General features: G+C 41.9%; 1 protein-coding gene across 4 annotated transcripts in view; it reads left to right on the top strand.

Annotated features, from left to right (window-relative positions):
- The window catches only part of Fbh1 (F-box DNA helicase 1), a 40,102-nt gene that overhangs the window by 7,213 nt on the left and 15,759 nt on the right, over positions 1-17,130 (top strand). For 3 of the 4 annotated variants that reach the window (XM_069990537.1, XM_069990539.1, XM_069990535.1), the window contains exons 2-9: positions 4,275-4,430; positions 7,541-8,142; positions 10,588-10,718; positions 10,824-10,959; positions 12,588-12,778; positions 13,636-13,728; positions 14,316-14,410; positions 16,601-16,769. In XM_069990537.1, the coding sequence (XP_069846638.1) occupies positions 4,275-4,430; positions 7,541-8,142; positions 10,588-10,718; positions 10,824-10,959; positions 12,588-12,778; positions 13,636-13,728; positions 14,316-14,410; positions 16,601-16,769 (1,573 nt within the window). The remainder of the gene's footprint in view (positions 1-4,274; positions 4,431-7,540; positions 8,143-10,587; positions 10,719-10,823; positions 10,960-12,587; positions 12,779-13,635; positions 13,729-14,315; positions 14,411-16,600; positions 16,770-17,130) is intronic. The other variant, XM_069990538.1, reaches the window with a different exon arrangement.

Raw genomic sequence — 17,130 nt, 5'->3', positions numbered from 1 at the left:
TTTTAGAAAGGGGGGAGTCTTACGTAGGGGGAGGGGGAACAGAGATAAAGCACAAGAAGAGAAGCTATCCCACAAAAAGCAGTATGGGAATGGGTTTACTTGAGCCTGGCAAAATTCTGTTTGAGAAAATATTTTTTCCCACATTCTTGGTCTTTTCTGTCATGTCCCTTGAGGATATGACACCTGTCTGTTAGTCACTGTTGGGAGAGAGTCTGAAAAAGCGGTATAGGCCTCTTGCTGTGGAGAAGGTGAACCTGAGCATCTGTGGAGGCTTGGAAAGCCTCGCTGTCTTTCTCTGTAAGCATAAGGATGCTCCCTGGTTTAGACAGCTTTGCCTCACCTGTGCGTGCCCACCGTGGCAGCTAGCACTCTGGTTTCAGATGTCCTTTTAGAGACATGTAAAGTGCATCTGCTATGCCGGGAGGGCTCAGCACCTTGAAATTGGGTGATGTGGAAGGTTTAATGGAAGCAGGCGGGGGAGGGGGGTGGCATTTGAACATCTTTATGTATGTTGATAAAGCTGTACTAGACCTGCTTTCAAAAAAGGCATACTAATAAAAATAGAAGGGTAATTAGAATTTCGGTGTAGTTAAACTATACTTTAGCAAGAACACTAATGCTTTTAAAATAAAGCAGGTCCCTTTAAGGAGACACTCCACTGGTATGGTCGTCAGGTAATTGTTCTAATGCTTCTGTTGCTAGGCTTTGAGGTATAGAGGTAGGCGTCAGCCTCCACGTGGGTGTCACAAGTAGACGTTCTCCTGTGAATTCAGTGTGACAGGTTGTTATACCTCTTGTTTTCATAGACTTGAATAATATAGACACCTGCCAGGGGACCTACCACCCAGCCTTTAAGGGGCTTTGAGGAGGTGTTTAATGGCTAGTTAATGCCAGAGGAGGTGGAGTCAGATCTCCTGTTCCCCAACCCCATTTCTGGGTATCACAGCACTTACATCTGAGAGACCTGAGATAGAGTTTATTTGTACCGGCTACTAGCTGAAGTTGGGACAGTTATTTTTGCTGTGCCAATCCAGTGAAAATGACAGCTCTTCCTCAGGTAACACTGCACCATTTAATGTATAACAGAGGCAACTTCCTTAAGTATACCAAAGCTGGTTCTCCCAGGTGAGATGCCCCCTCCCACTCGTCATTACCTAAACTCACCAAGTAAGGACTTGGTGAGAGAATACATTGGGATGTAGCTGAACTCTTGACGCAGAGCGATGTGTTTCAGCACTCCCATTAGATCTTCATTCCTGTGCCTTAGTTTGATTTCTACAAATGTAATCTCAGCGAACAGTTCAGATCTGGATGAGGCAAATACGTTAATGTATTCCTCTGTCCATATTATCCCCTTTCCTCAAAACCTTTCCTTTTGAGACTGGACCGAACACTTTTGATATTCTCCATCTGTCCTATGTGGTGTTTGAGGAGGTCCCTTTTCTGGCTGTGCTCTTGCCCAGATCCACATAAAAGGCCCAGTGGTCTCCGCTTAGGTTCTTTTTTTTTCTTTTAGGCTTAGGTTCTACACCACCTAAGCCTAGATCACTTCACTTTGCCCTCCTCATCTTTTACTCAGTTTGTTCAGAACATGCTCATTGAGGCTATTATGATAAAACACCATAGACTGGGTAGCACTTATCAGTAACATAAGTTTATTTTGCACAGTTATAGAATCTTTTTTTAAGCTTATTCTACCATGCCTTGCTTATATTTGCCTTTGTAATTTAGAAAAACTTCAAAAAAAATTTTATTGCCTTCATAGGGATTGAATAAGATTTAGTGTTTAGAGAATAGTTCAGCAATAACAGAAATAAATTATAAAACCATTCAAGTGGAAGGGATATTGGATTTTCTGTTTTTAATAATATATGAGCTATTAAGATATTAGCTATTAAAGTATTTCTAGTAACAATTGGTTGTAATGAGGCTGCTGTTATACTTTCAGTTTTACCATTATATATTATCTATTTTTTTTGGGGGGGGGGCCCGGTCGTGGGGCCTGAACTCTGGGCCTGGGCGCTGTCCCTCAGCTCTTCAGCTCAAGGCTAGCGCTCTACCACTTGAGCCACAGCGCTACTTCCAGCTTTTTTTTTCTTTTTGCTTATGTGGTGCTGAGGAATCGAACCCAGGGCCTCAGGCATGCAAGGCAAGCGCTCTACCACTGAGCCACCTTCCCAGCCCCTATTATCTATATTTTGAAACATAGTTCCATGTTTTATGAATGTTTGTCAAAGAAGCTTTATTCAGTAGAAGATAGTATGTATATATATATGTATATACATATATATGTATATACATATATATATATATGTATATGCATACACGCACCTATATATATATCTGTTCTTTTATTTTTGTGTGTGTGTGCCAGTTCTGGGGCTTGAACTCAGGCCTGAGTGCTGTCCCTTAGCTTTTTTCACTCAAGACTGGCACTCTTCCTACCACTTGAGCCACAGCTCACTCAAGTTCTGGCTTTTTTTTTTTTCCCCTGGTTAATTGGAAATAAGAGTCTCACAGGCTTTCTTGCTCCAGGACTGGCTTCAAACCATGATCCTCGGATCTCAGCTTCCTAATTTGCTAGGGTTACAGGCGTGAGCCACTGGTACCCAGCCTTACCATCTAGTTTTTGAAAATAACTATAATGTATATCTGCACATGGTTTGAAGCCAATCCTGAGGCAAGAAATTCTGTGAGACTCTTTATTTCCAATTAACTAGAAAAAAAGCCAGAAGTGGAGCTGTGGCTTACCTAGTACTCTATTAATCAAATCCTGAGTTGTATATATGCTAGGCAAATGCTTGCCACTGGCCAATACTGCCAGTCCCCCTTTTTGGTACTCTTGAAAGAGGCTTCTAGGATCGATTACTCCTTAACATAATGTTAGGGAGGATGAGAAATTTCTTCCTCTGAGGGTTCTGAAAATTGGATTCAGTTTTCTTCCACTTGAGGACCTTACTGCTATGCCTCAAAGTCTGTTCTCAGTACCATGCTGTTTTTTGGGGCAGAGAGGTGTATGCCAGGTGGTCCTTCTAAGGAATTTCTAGCCTATTTCATTATAACTGTGTTTTGATTCTAAATTTTGGAGAAGCTGGTATATACAAGGGATGGTGAGTATGTTTATTTTTAAAAAGCTATATCTTTAGCTAGGTGCCATTAGCTCATGCCTGTAATCCTAGCTACTCAGGAGGCTGAGATCTGGGGATCAAGCCAGCCTGAGCAGCAAAATCCATGAGACTCTGATCTCCAAAAGGCTGGAAGTGGAGCTGTACCTTAAGTGGTAGAACACTAACTTTGAACAAAAAAGTTCAGGGATAGTGTCCAGTCCCTGAGTTCCAGCCCCAGGATAGGCACTCCCCCTTCCAAAAAGAAAAAAAGAAAAAAGCTGTAGCCTGCTCTTGGTTGTTGTTGTTTATTAAATCATAAGGGGAAAAAAGACAGATTTAAGGATTTTTTTCAAATATGTTATAATTTTATTTAAAAAAATCTATAGCCAACTTTTAAATATTTGTAAATATAAAAACATTTGTCTGGAAGTGGCGTTCAAGTGGTAGAGCATTAGCCTTGATGAGCTCAGGGATAGTACCTAAGTCCTGAGTGTAAGCCCATTGATTGACAAAAAAAAGTTTATGGTCTAGACAATGACCTGGAAAAGATGCCAAATTACAACTATCCACTCATAGCAACTTCTTTTTGAATGAGTATTTCAAAATCATTTTAGGATCTTAAAATACCATTTTGAGATTCTTTATGAAGTTTTTTTTTTTTTTTGGGGGGGGGGTCCAGTCGTGGGTCCTGAACTCTGGGCTAGGACATTATCCCTCATCTCTTCAGCTCAAAGCTACAGCTCTACCACTTGAGCCACAGCACCACTTCTGGCTTTTTTTTTTCTTTTTGCTTCCGTGGTGCTGAGGAATTGAACCCAGGGCCTCAGGAATGCAAGGCAAGCGCTCTACCACTGAGCCATCTTCCCAGCCCATGAAGTTCTTTTGTAGTGATAATGATGGTTTAAACTCAGGGCCCTGAGCTTCTTAGGCTAGTCCTCTGCCACTTGCTATACCTCCAGCTCTCTATTAAATGCTAAGGAATACTAAGACATTACGACAGTGGCTGAATGTTGGTGGCACTGGAAGAAGGAAAGGGCTGGCTGGAGTGATCTATAAAATCAGTCATCAGTTATATTTTTTAAAAACTTGAGTAATTTGCTGGCTTGCTTATAGAGCTAGTTATAACTAATGAATATCTCATTTCCTCTGCTTGTTGATACGAAACAGTGCAACGATTTAAGCGGAAGCATCTTACAGCTATCGACTGCCAGCATTTGGCTCAGAGTCACTTGGCTGGAACCCAGCCCTTCGGCCAAAGATGGACAAACAGAGATCCCAACCAAGGTCTCTATCCTAGACCCAGAACACAAAGAGGGAGTAGGGGTAGGTCTTCAAAAACGAATCTTGCATTTCAAACTCCCATTTGTGTGGCCTTTGAGTATCTCCAGTTTAAAAGTACTTGAAAATACCGCTGGTATGATTTTTATAGTCCTGTTGCAGTAGTGTGATACTTTCCCTGTGAATTTTCCATGACAATTCTGTCCTAATGATTGACCAGAGCCTCAGGACACATGCTAGTATGTTCTTTTTTTTTTTTGGGGGGGGGGGTGGTCTGGTCGTGGGGCCTGAACTCTGGGCCTGGGCACTGTCCCTCAGCTCTTCAGCTCAAGGCTAGCACTCTACCACTTGAGCCACAGCGCCACTTCCAGCTTTTTCTTTTCTTTTTGCTTATGTGGTACTGAGGAATTGAACCCAGGGCCTCAGGCATGCAAGGCAAGTACTCTACAACTGAGCCACCTTCCCAGCCCTATGTTCTAAGAGATATGGACCAGTGTCAGCATTGTGATTATGCGACTTTATTAATCTTTGACCACTGTGTCACTAAGTCCATGATGTCATTAATTTTGTTTCCCAAAGTCTACCATCATTCAGTGCTTTTATGTCAGAGCCTGTTCTTTGTCATCTAGTAACCCTTCTCCTTTACAAGATTTTAGTTTTTTTCATATCAACTGGAATGCATGCTTTGTTTTCTTATGCCAGTACTGGGGCTTGAAATTAGGACCTGGGCATTGACCCTTAGCTTTTTCACTCAAGGCTGGTACTCTACCACTTAGGTCACAGTCCCACGTCCAGCTTTTTGCTGGTTAAATGGAGATAGGAGTCACGAAGACTTTCCTGCCTGGGCTGCTTTCCAAGTGTGATCCTCAGATCTTAGCCTCCTTAGGAGCTAGGAACACTGGCATAGGCCACCAGTACCCAATTGGAATATATGTTTTAGCTAATATTTTTGGACATCATTTTCTAGCTTGTTACAGTCACTCCTAAAAAACATGTTTCCATGTTTCTGTAATAGATGCAATCTTATTCTTGCCATCACCTGATTTTTTTCTTTTCTTTCTTTTTTTTTGTCAGGGGTAGGGCTTGAACTCAGGGCCTGGGTATTGTCCTTGAGCTCTTTTGCTCAAGGCTAGAGCTCTACCACTTTGAGAACAGTGCCACTTCCAGTTTTTGAGTCATTAATTGTACATAAGAGTCTCACTGAGACTTTTTCTTCCTGGGCTGATTTTGAATCACAATCCTCAGATCTCAGCCTCTTGAATAGCTAGGATTACAGACATGAGCCACTGGCACTGGCATATTTGATAATACATAAATGTCTTCATCTGGCTGTTTGGTTCTCTTATTACCTGTCTTTACCAGAAGAATTCTTATTTTGCTAATTCCTGCTAGTATAAACTAGATTGGTTTTCTCTTTTGATGCATCTGATTTTACCATGCAATTTTAATGTAAACTACTTTTCTTAAAACATTGTAGGGCTAGGAGCGTGACTTAGTGGTAGAGTGCTTGCCTGGCATTCATGAAGCCCTGGGTTCGATTCCTTAGTACCATATAAACAGAAAAGACTGGAAGTGGTGCTATGACTCAAGTTGTAGTTCTAGCCTGAGCAAAAGAAGCTCAGGGGGAAGTGGTGCTGTAGCTCAAGTGGTAGAGCGCTCGCCTTGAGCTGAAGAGCTGAGGGACAGCGCCCAGGCCCAGAGTTCAAGCCCCACGGCCGACAAAAAAAAAAACAAAAAAACAAAAAAAAAACCTCCCAATTTGGGCTGGGAAGGTGGCTCAGTGGTAGAGCGCTTGCCTTGCATGCATGAGTCCCTGGGTTCGATTCCTCAGCACCACATAAGCACAAAGAAAAAAGCCCGAAGTGGCGCTGTGGCTCCAGTGGTAGAGCACTAGCCTTGAGCTGAAGAGCTGAGGGACAGCGCCCAGGCCCAGAGTTCAGGCTTCACAACCAGACCCCCCCCCCCAAAAAAAAAAAAAAAAGAAGCTCAGGGACAGTGCCCAGGCCCTGAGTTCAAGCCCCAGGACTGGCAAAAAATTCTCTCTCTCCCTCCCTCCCTCTCTCTCTCTCTCTCTCTCTCTCTCTTTCTCTCTCTCTCTCTCTCTCTCTCTCTCTCTCTATATATATATATATATACACACACACAAACATACATCCATCCATACATATGTTTCTTATTTTGTGGGTACCTGTAAAAATATTGTGAGACAGTTTAAAAAATCTTAATTACCTGTTTTTGATACTTGGTGTGCTTCATGTGTTTAAGTCAATTTCTGTGTTGTGAGTTCTTCAGGACTCTGAGCATGTGGTAGGTTCTTCACTATTAGTGTAAATGAATTTGACAATTAGGAAATGCCAGAATTTAACTAGGCCTGACTTGAAAACTCTGGGTTTCTATCACATTTTTCTAGAAGCAGCTATAATGATTTCTTTCTATAATATGAAGGAAATACTCACTGCAGTTCCATAAATTCACTTAAAAGGCTAAACCTTGTTTCAGTCCATTACCTTATTTTCCAAAGTAAGAATCTTTGTTGACATTTGAAAATAACTTTTAGGATTAGAAAATGCCACCAGGATGTATGGAATCACCATGGGATCTCCTACATGCCTGGATGTTCTGTGAGGTTGGGAATTGTCACTTTATTTTTGTCTCAGAAGTAGAGATAATAAATAAATAAGTGCCAACTAAAGACATGTATACAAGAAATTGGGCACAATTAATAATACAAAAATAATTATGATTCCTTGAACTTAATGCATCAGCTTTACAGAAGGAAGTTAAAAAAAAATTAAAAGATTTTTAACTGTCACATTAGAAGAGTAGGATTTTCTGAACATGGCAATGTAAGGCATTTTTCTTTCTGCTTAAGCAGAAAGTCTTCCTACAGATTTGTAGGAAAGAGCCAGGAGCCAGGAGAGCTGTGTTGTATGAGTATATATGTGAACAGGAGCAGTTATCTTCTATCTGTCCAGTCAAGTGTCCAGTGTGTAGCATTTGACTTTGCATATGTTTGAAGGTATAACTTAGATAATCATACCACCCAATGACTGATCTCTGTCTCTTTCTTAATGTCTGATTGTCTTATTTGGGTCAACTTTGCGTCAGTAATCACTAATCATTGCTTCTCCATTTTCTTCTTGTTCTTTGCACAGGTCAAGGATGTCGAAGACACAGTCCTGAGTTCTTCCTAGCTGGCCAGCAGCAGTGCACCAATGACATGGCCAAGAGCAGTTCAGTTGGCCAGGACAGCTGTCAGGACTCTGAGGGTCACATGATCTTTCCTGCTGAGGGCAGTTGCGCCCTGCCCCAGGAAGGCGATGGAGAAGTGAGAGTAGGCTCATCAAGGTCAGCTCTACCTCCCAGGAAGAGGTCCCGGTCCTTTGAGGAAGACAGCAATAAGGTTACAGGGACCAGGCAGTGGGATGGAGTGGCGAAGAAGACTGCACGGCTTCAGTTGTCCCCACCGTGCACAAGGCCTAGGGAGGCCATGCAAGAAGCAGAGGACTGTTTGTCACAGCACTCTGCAGATTCTGGAGAAACTGTCCAAGACATTGAGGACATTGGTCCTGACCCCATTCCTGACTCATACTATGGCCTTCTTGGGACCTTGCCCTGCCAAGAACCACCAAGCCACATTTGTAGCTTGCCTAATGAAGTCCTGAGGCATATCTTTGCCTTCCTGCCTGTGGAAGACCTCTACTGGAATCTGAGCCTGGTGTGCCACCTGTGGAGGGAAATAATCAGTGACCCACTGGTGAGTCAAGCACTCTGTTGAGCATCTTTAGCTTCACTCAACACAACCTTACAATTAGACACTCTCTTGAAACATGGTGGTTCCCATTTGTCCTCAGAAAAATGTCCAAACTCGGGCCAGCCTTTAAGAAGGCTTGTCCTACCCTACTATTCCAGCTTCTTTGATCCTTCATCTAAATACATCTCTGTAGTCCACCTGAAATACATGATTTGTTGTGTTTTAGTCTTGGATTGTTTTTTGTGCCCACTGTTGGTTCTAGTTTCCCCACCCTACTTAGAGGTACTGTTCTTTCTTTCTTTCTTTCTGTTGGTTGGTTGGTTGGTTGGTTGGTTGGTCTTGGGGCCTAGGCACTGTTGCTGAGCTTTAAAAAGCTCAAGGCTAGCACTCTACCATTTGAGCCATAGTACCATTTCCAGTTTTCTGGTGGTTAATTGGAGATAAGAGTTCATGGCCTTTCCTACTTGGGCTGGCTTTGAACTGTGATCCTTAGATCTCAGCCTCCTGAGTGGCACGTACTAGTGGTACCCAACTAGAGGTCCCCTTATTTCTGTGGCCTTCTTCAAGGCTCAACCGTTCTAGTAATTACTTCCCTTCTCATCTTGTTGAACTCCATCATTTTCTCCTTTTTGAGGCATGTTATAACTCTCTGTTAACATCATTTATCATGTTCTGTTATTATAGTTTTAAACAGGCTTCCTGCCCACCTAGCTTATTGGTAGAGGCTAATGATTTAAGCTGGCTATCATATTATTTGAAGGTTTGGTTTTGGATTCATTGTTGTACCATCCCATATTTTTTTTAATCTATAGGAGATGGTTAATACATGAGTGTTATGAAGGAATCTCCCTTTGAGATGGACATATTGGGATACCATATTCTCAGGAAAGATCCTGTTCTTTTCTTCATTGCTCCATTATTAGTGATGGAGTGCAAGATAGCAGATTTTTCTTTAAAAGATTTTGGAAGAAATTTTGTGTCACTCTAGCTGTATTCTTTCTGCTTTAAGAGGTATTTATGTACTTCTGTTCACAAAATTGAGAACTGAGGAACCGAGCAGTCATAGGTGGGCTAAGTCAGGATTTTCTCTGTTCCATTTGGGAAGCTCCTTGGGACAGTGTCCTAGTTTGTACTTAACCTCCTGAGATGGTAAAATAGTGCTATTTTTGTTATTTCTGATGATTTATTTTTGGTAGTCTGTCCCAGCTGAGGATTTTTCCTGTAGCGTTTGTTTCTGGTTTCGTATCATGGTAGTAGAGTGACTTTGGTAGTGCTCCCTACTTTTCAGTGTTTGGAAGAGTATAAGTAGGACTTAATTGTTTCTTAAATGTTGTGTAGGATTCCCCTGTGAAGCCGTCTGTTCTAGGCTTTTCTTTGGGAGGTTTTGATAGTTGGTTTGATTTCCTTATTCATTATTGACGTCTTCACAGTGTTTCTATCTTCATGATATGGTCCTAGTAGATTGTGTGTTTCTAGGAATGTATTAATTTCTTCTAAATGACTCAATTTGTTGGATTGTGGCTGTTCTTAGTAGTCTCTTATTTCTGTACATCAGAAATAGTGTTATAATATCCTCTCATTTCTTCTTTTTTCTTAGTTTGTCTAAGGATTTATCCCCTACCCCAAAACTCAGCTTTATGTTTGTTTGTTTTTTTCCGATTTTTCTTAATAGTTCTGTTGCAGGAACAAGCTTGGAACACACACTTGTTCCTCCTGCCTCAAGGCTCCAAATTGCTGGGATTACAAATGTACTGCCAAGCTCAGCTCTGCTTCAATCTTTGTTAGAGCTCCCCTAACCTTCACTAGGGAGACCAAAAAAAAAAAAAAAAAAAAAAAGAATAAAAGAAACAAAGTTTCCTGTTTAAAAATCTGTGTATTTGTGTATGTTCTAGTTTTCCTGCTATTTTGATTTCTAGTTTCATTGTATTTTTTTAAACTACTGGGTATAACTTGAGTCATATTAATGAGATTTCTGTGAGTCTTCTGGAGAAGGTTCCATGTATACTTGAGAAGAATGCATATTCTGTTGTTGGGTGGTGCATCCTCTATGCTAAAGAGTTGTTCAAGTCTTGTGTTCCCTTATTCAACTTCTGTATGGTTGCTCATCCACTGAAAGTAGCTGTTACTACCTATTTCTTTATTTCTATCAGTTTGCTTCATATATTTAAGAAACTCTGAATATTATAGTGTCCTGATGTTTCAGATAAGGAAGCTCAAGCATTAGCTTTTTCCAGAGTCTGTGGTAAATTACTGTTAGAACTAAGACCCCAGTTTTCCTAGTTTCTACCCAAACTTGATGCAACATTTCTACCTGATTTGCTCAGCCTCTGAATTGTGAGCTCTAAGTGCCTGTTAGTCGGTAGAATGTTGTCTATGTGTTTGTGGCCTAGTTTTCTTTCTAAGAGCCGTTGCCCACACGTTACTTCCTTTTGTTTTCTGACTACACAGTTCATTCCTTGGAAAAAGCTGTATCATCGATACCTGATGAATGAAGAGCAAGCTGTGAGCAAAGTGGACGGCATCCTCTTGAACTGTGGCATAGAAAAAGAGTCAGACTTGTGTGTGCTGAACCTCATAAGGTGCCTTTCTTCCTTGGTGCAAGGGAGAGTTCCCCACGTCCTTTCTTGTATGTTGCTGCCTTATAGATCCTCTGCCTTATGGACTCGTCTTTGACTGTCTTACAGATACACAGCCACCACTAAGTGCTCCCCAAGTGTGGATCCTGAGAGGGTGCTGTGGAGTCTGAGGGATCATCCTCTCCTTCCTGAGGCAGAGGCATGTGTGCGTCAGTACCTGCCCGACCTCTACATGGCTGCTGGGGTACGCAAGAAGGAGCCCGTGGGAGGATGGGGGCAATGCTTTTCAAGGGAGGAAAGTAGGTTGATGGTGAAAGTTTATTTTCACAGTCTCCATTTCATCAGTGAATGTGTTGAAGCATTAATCTTGTTGTGGATCCCCTTGGAGAAATAAAGGGCCATATAATTCCAAATTCTTGGATTTAGAAGTCATCTTAAGAAGCAATTTCCTATTCTGTTGAAAAGTCCTGTCTGAAATATTCCTGAAAGATAGCCATCTATCTTTAAAAGACAGCCCATTCCATTGGGGGCAGCTTTGGTTGTATGAAAGGTGTGGAGAAGTTAAGGGTCTTGTTACAGTCACAGTGAGGTAAGGAGAAGATAGAAAATAGCCCTTAGTTTCTTGGCTCTCAGCCCTATTTGGCCCTCACACAGATTCAAGGCTCTCATGTTTCTTTTTGGTAACTACATGCAACCTTCACCTGTATTCTAGCCACAGAGGTGTAGAAACCCCAGTATTGTGTTTCTTTCTGTCTTGATGGTTAATGGTGGTAGAGTATACTTTCTCTCACAGAATAGGTATAGTCGAGGGGCATGGGAAACTTCCTTTCTCAGAATTCGTTCTTTAACAGGGATAGGTATAAGAATAATAAAGAAGCCAGGTGCCGGTGGCTCACCTCTGTAATCCTAGCTACTCAGGAGACTGAGATCTGAAGATTGTGGTTCAAAGCCACCCTGGGCAGGAAAGTCTGTGAGACTTTTCTCTCTCCATTAGACTCTTATCTCCAATAAACCACCAGAAAACCGGAAGTGGCGCTGTGACTCTAGTGGTAGAGCGCTAGCCTGGAGCTGAAGAGCTGAGGGACAGCACTCAGGCCCAGAGTTTAAACCCATGACCAAAAAAAAAAGAATAATAAAGAATAAGGTACCCATTGTTAATTAATTCCTTCTGTGTTAGTCACCATTTACTTAGAATTATCTAAATGGAGCATTACTACTATCATCATATAGGTTACTTAAAATCATATTTAATATGTATTTAATTTAACATTTAGTCATTATTACCTACTAAAAACGTAAATAAATGTAGTGTGAGAGAATTGTCAGCTACAGTGTCTCCAAAAACTGCAGTGTGTTTTTCTGTCTTTTGTCTTTTGAGACTGGGAGTCAACAATATAGCCCATACTGACCTGGAACTCATGATATAGTCCAGTCTGGCTTCTTAATACTTGATCCTTCTTCTCAGCCTCCCAAGTGCTGGGATTATAGACATGGACCATAATGTCCTGCTGTCTCTTCATCTTTGTGCCTCCCAGTGAGGCACTGAGTACTTGTGAACTCCTATTGACCTAGAAAGGAGAGATGGGACAATGAGAAGAGAATTCATAATTTTGGAGTGCCCCCCCCATGCAAGGTTTCATGTTCAGTACTTTATTAATGTAATAATACTAAAGAAAATCAAGATTTCAAATCTGAACAGGAAGAGAAGGATTCTGGAGCAAAAGGAAGGTCCTGTGGCTTCCCAAATATTATTGGAGCACTTGAGCTCAGTTCAGTCAAGCCGTAGCTAGTCCCTGATTTTCTGGTGCAAATCTTCCTGATTGTGTCCTGTGCCTGGGCAGCTCCGCTTATCCCTTGTGCCTCACTTCACAGGGCGTTAATGTCTGGGCCTTGGTGGCAGCCATGGTGCTTCTCTCCAGCGGCGTCCACGACATCCAGCAGCTGCTGTTCTGCCTCAGGAGACCCGGCTCCACAGTGACCATGCCAGATGTCACCGAAACCTTATACTGTATAGCTGTGCTGCTCTACGCCATGAGGGAGAAGGGAATCAACATCAGCAATAGGTACGGGGCCGGAGAGGGGAACTGTGACAATCTCTGTGGTAATGTGAGAAGGTCCCAACTTGGCCAGTTCTCCCTCCCACTTGCCAGCAGTAACATCTGGCAGGCTGCCTGGAGTAAAGACACCCAGATGGGCAGGCAGTAAGCTGTTGTGCAACCCTAACATGGATTTTACTGCTTTTCCATTCCCTCCCTACCTCTCTTCCCTTCCTCTCTGGTACCAAGGATAGAACTAAGGACCTCATGTTTTCTTTTTTTTTTTTAATTTTTTTTTTGCCAGTCATGGTACCTGAACTCTGGGCCTGGGCACTGTCCCTCAGCTCTTCAGCTCAAGGCTAGTGCTCTACCACTTGAGCCACAGCACCACTTCCAGCTTTTTCTGCTTATGTGGTGCTTAGGAATCGAACCCATGGCCTCATGCATGCAAAGGCAAGCACTCTACCACTGAGCTACCTTCCCAGCCCCGGACCTCATGTTTTCTAGGCAAGCATTCTACCATTTAAGTCATATCCCCAGTCCTTTTTCTTTTAGTTTGTTTTTTCTTTTTTCTTTTTTAGATAGGGTTATGTGCTGACTTTTTCTGAGCTGCTCTTAAACTGAAATCCTCCTTCCTCTACCCCTTGAGTTGCTGGGATTACCATAGCCAGATCAATGATCTTTTCAGAGCACATCTAGAGCTCCTGTTGGAGGGATGGTACATCCCCATCTTGTTCCGTTTGACGTCACACATAGAAACAAGCACCTTGCTCAGAACTGTGTTTCCTGACAGTGCTTCTGTCACCTCTAGAGAGAATCTGATTAAGAAATAGATTGTGACCTAAATTTGATAGTCTTTTTAATTTACTTTTCTCCCTTATTAGGATTCACTACAACATTTTCTACTGCCTATATCTTCAGGAGAATTCTAATACTCAGGCCACTAAAGTTAAGGAGGAGCCATCTGTCTGGCCAGGGTATGTATGTATATAAATATAAGCAAGTGTTTTCTCTTCCATTATTAATTCTGCTGAGTAAGGAGGGGAGACATTTTACTTTACCATTTTTATTGTGGTATAATTTACATTATATAAATTTCATCCATTTGAAGAGTATAATTCAGTAATTTTTGAGTAGCTTTACCATGTTGTGCAGTCAGTATCATAATCTGATTTTTATCCTTTTAAGGGGAAGTCTATTTTGGGTCAACTTCTGATTAGCCAGTTTGCTCATTTGAATTTTGTTGTTGTTGTTGTTGTTGGTTGTGGAGCTTGAACTTTGGGCCTGGGTATTCTCCCTCAGCTCTTCAGCTCAAGACAAGTGCTCTGCCACTTGAGCCACGGTGCCACTTCTGGTTTTCTAGTGGTTTATTGGAGATAAGAGTCTCACAGACTTTCCTGCTTGGGCTGGCTCTGAACTGTGATCCTCAGATCTCAGCCTCCCAAGTAGCTAGGATGACAGGCATGAGCCACTGGCACCCAGCTGTTTATTTGATTTTTGGACAGTAAATTCCTTGCACTTTTTCATTACCTTTTTTTAATTTCTCTTCTGTGAATGATTATAGCAAGAAAGCATCCATTCAACTTACACATGAGCAACAGCTGATTCTGAACCATAAAATGGAGCCTCTCCAGGTGGTAAAAATTATGGCCTTTGCAGGTAAGGGAGTACACAGCACATTCCTGGAATAGAGCATCCAGTTCATGTTTGCTACTTTTTACCATCATTCCCTCTGCTACCCATTATCTGCATGCCAGAACATCTGTGCATTGATCTTTTATCAAACTGTCTAGTCAGATAGTCTCATAAGCAGTAGGCCAAGAAATACTTGCTTTCTCGCACTACTCTAGGGAACATTTTTCGACACTAGAATTCCTGTTTTAACAAATATTTCGTAGACATTAATTGACAGTGGGATTGGTTGAAACCATCAATTATCATTGTATATGTACAGTAACTAATTGCTTCTGGAAAGTTAGGCCATTGCTAATTAGCATAAAGGGTTCCAGTAGCTTTCTAATTTTGTAGGGTGATATCTTGAGGGCCCTCCCTCCATTTATTTTTAGCAATTTCCCTAAATATGTTGTCACTGAGCTGATCCTATAGTCTCCTGAAATACTTGATTAGTCTTTTGTCTAAATCTTTTCTCATGCCATTTTTCTCTACCTAGAACCCGTTTCTTTTTCCTTTCTACCTGCTAACTACAATTTATTAAATGCATGCAGTATACTGGCTTGGTGTTCTCTTTAACATCATTCTGTAAAAGTTGGTTAGCTTATACATAAGGAAGTTTAAGCTACAAGAAACTTATTTCAGATTATATAAACAAATAAGAGGTAGAACCAGAATTCAAAGCTGTTTTTTTGTTTTTCCAAAGACATGTCCCCTCCCCACTCCTCTCCCTCCCTTTCTTTTTTTATGCCTCTTCTTTATTGCTCCATCTTCTTCTTTCTTCTCTTTTTCTTTGCCATGTATATTGACTCTCATCATTTGTGTAACTCCCTGATAAAGGCTTCTTCAGTCACTTGAATCCTAAATATCCAGTTGTAGTAATCTTTTTTTTTTTTTTTGCCAGTCCTAGGCTTAAACTCAGGTCCTGGGCACTGTCCCTGAATCTCTTTGTGCTCAAAGCTAATGCTCTACCATTTAAGCCACAGCACCACTTTTGGCTTTTTCTTAGTAGTTTATTGGAGATAAAAGTCTCCCAGGGACTTTTGTCCCTGGGCTGGCTTCGAACCATGATCCTCAGATTTCAGCCTCCTGAGTAGCTAGGATTACATGCATGAGCCACAAGCATGAGCCACAAGCACCCGGCTTTTTCTCTTATAACTAATAATGTGTTAATCACTTGATACCTCATCACAATAGTAGAAATAGGTAACAAATGCATTTTATGAATATTTCTTTAGTTTCCCACAGTTCTTCAAAACAACCCTGTTCATCTATAGGTGAGACTTTTATTGTTGTTGATAATCCATATTCTTTTTTTGTTGTTGTTGGTCATGGGGTGTGAACTCTGGGCCTGGGTGCTGTCCCTGAGCTCTTCCACTCAAGGCAAGCACTCAGCACCGTTTCTGGTTTTCTGGTAGTTAATTGGAAATAAGAGTCTCATGGATTTTCTTTCCCCAGGCTGGCTTTAAACTGTGATCCTCAGATCTCAGCCACCTGAGTGGCTAGGCTTACAGGTGTGAGCCACCAGTACCCAGCTTCCATATTCTTTTTCACTGTCTTGTGTCGCATTATGCTCTCATGTTGTCTGTTTCACTTGTGTTGGTGTTTTATATCCAGCTAGACTGTAGTATATCTTCTTTTAGCATCTCACAATGCTTAGCACAGAGCTGAACGTGTAGTAGGTACTCAGAAATCCTTGTTAAGTAAGTGACAGAACAATTGACTGAGTGGTGTAGAGGTAGAACAGACGAGAGTCTAGAATGGATCCGAGGAATCCCCGAGTCTCCCTTTCATGCTCTTGCTTGACATATATCATTGAGTGTTAGGCCAGCAACAGTTACCCATTATTGAATTCCTGCTGCGGGAGACCTGATGCTTATCTTTGCCCTCGCAAATCCTATACGTACAGGTTATTCACATATTCCCCTGGGTCAGACTGGAGCTCAGTGAGGAGAGTCAGGTAGCTTGCCCTTTGTTGTTTGGCTAGAGCCAGGAACACAATGTCCCCATCTACCTTTACCTGATTTTAAAGTTGCTGCACCCTTTTTGTCCTTATGAAAGTCATGTTGATTTCAAGCCAGAGGAGAGAGAAGCTTGATCAAGACCTGAATAGGGTCCCCCCTTGGAGTGTGTTTTGCTTGGGCAGAGGGTCACATCCTCTCCTCTTGGCTTCTGCAGGCACCGGGAAGACCTCTACCCTAGTCAAGTACGCCGAGAAGTGGTCTCAGAGCAGATTTCTGTATGTCACATTCAACAAGAGCATCGCAAAGCAGGCTGAGCTCGTCTTCCCCAGTAATGTCATCTGCAAAACCTTTCATTCCATGGCCTATGGGCACGTCGGGCGGAAGTGAGCATTGCCAGGCCAGCGCCATTTGCACGTCTCTTTCTGGGTTTTATATGCGATCCTCATGATCGCATGTGAATTTACCCCACAACATTAAGAATATGTGATGCCATTATCCATTTACAGGCAGCGTTAGTGGTTGGTTCTCTTACCCTGGAAGATATATTGTTTGTACATAATATTTTGCTGAGAGGAGCATTCTCATTTCTCTGACATTGAAGCACAGAAAGTCAAAATGATCAAGATATCACACATCTTGATACTTGGAAGGTTGGGTGGGGAAACCTGCATGCACCCCTGGCTTCCTGTGCACAAAGGCTTCAAAGAGCTTCAAGTGTCCCATTGTGGGGCTTCTGGGAGCCTT

This window comes from Dipodomys merriami, unplaced genomic scaffold, assembly GCF_024711535.1.
Source record: "Dipodomys merriami isolate MVZ:Mamm:240054 unplaced genomic scaffold, mDipMer1.0.p SCAF_4, whole genome shotgun sequence".
Taxonomy (NCBI): domain Eukaryota; kingdom Metazoa; phylum Chordata; class Mammalia; order Rodentia; family Heteromyidae; genus Dipodomys; species Dipodomys merriami.
Note: the sequence above shows the minus strand (reverse complement) of the source record. Positions and strands in the feature narration are given on the sequence as shown.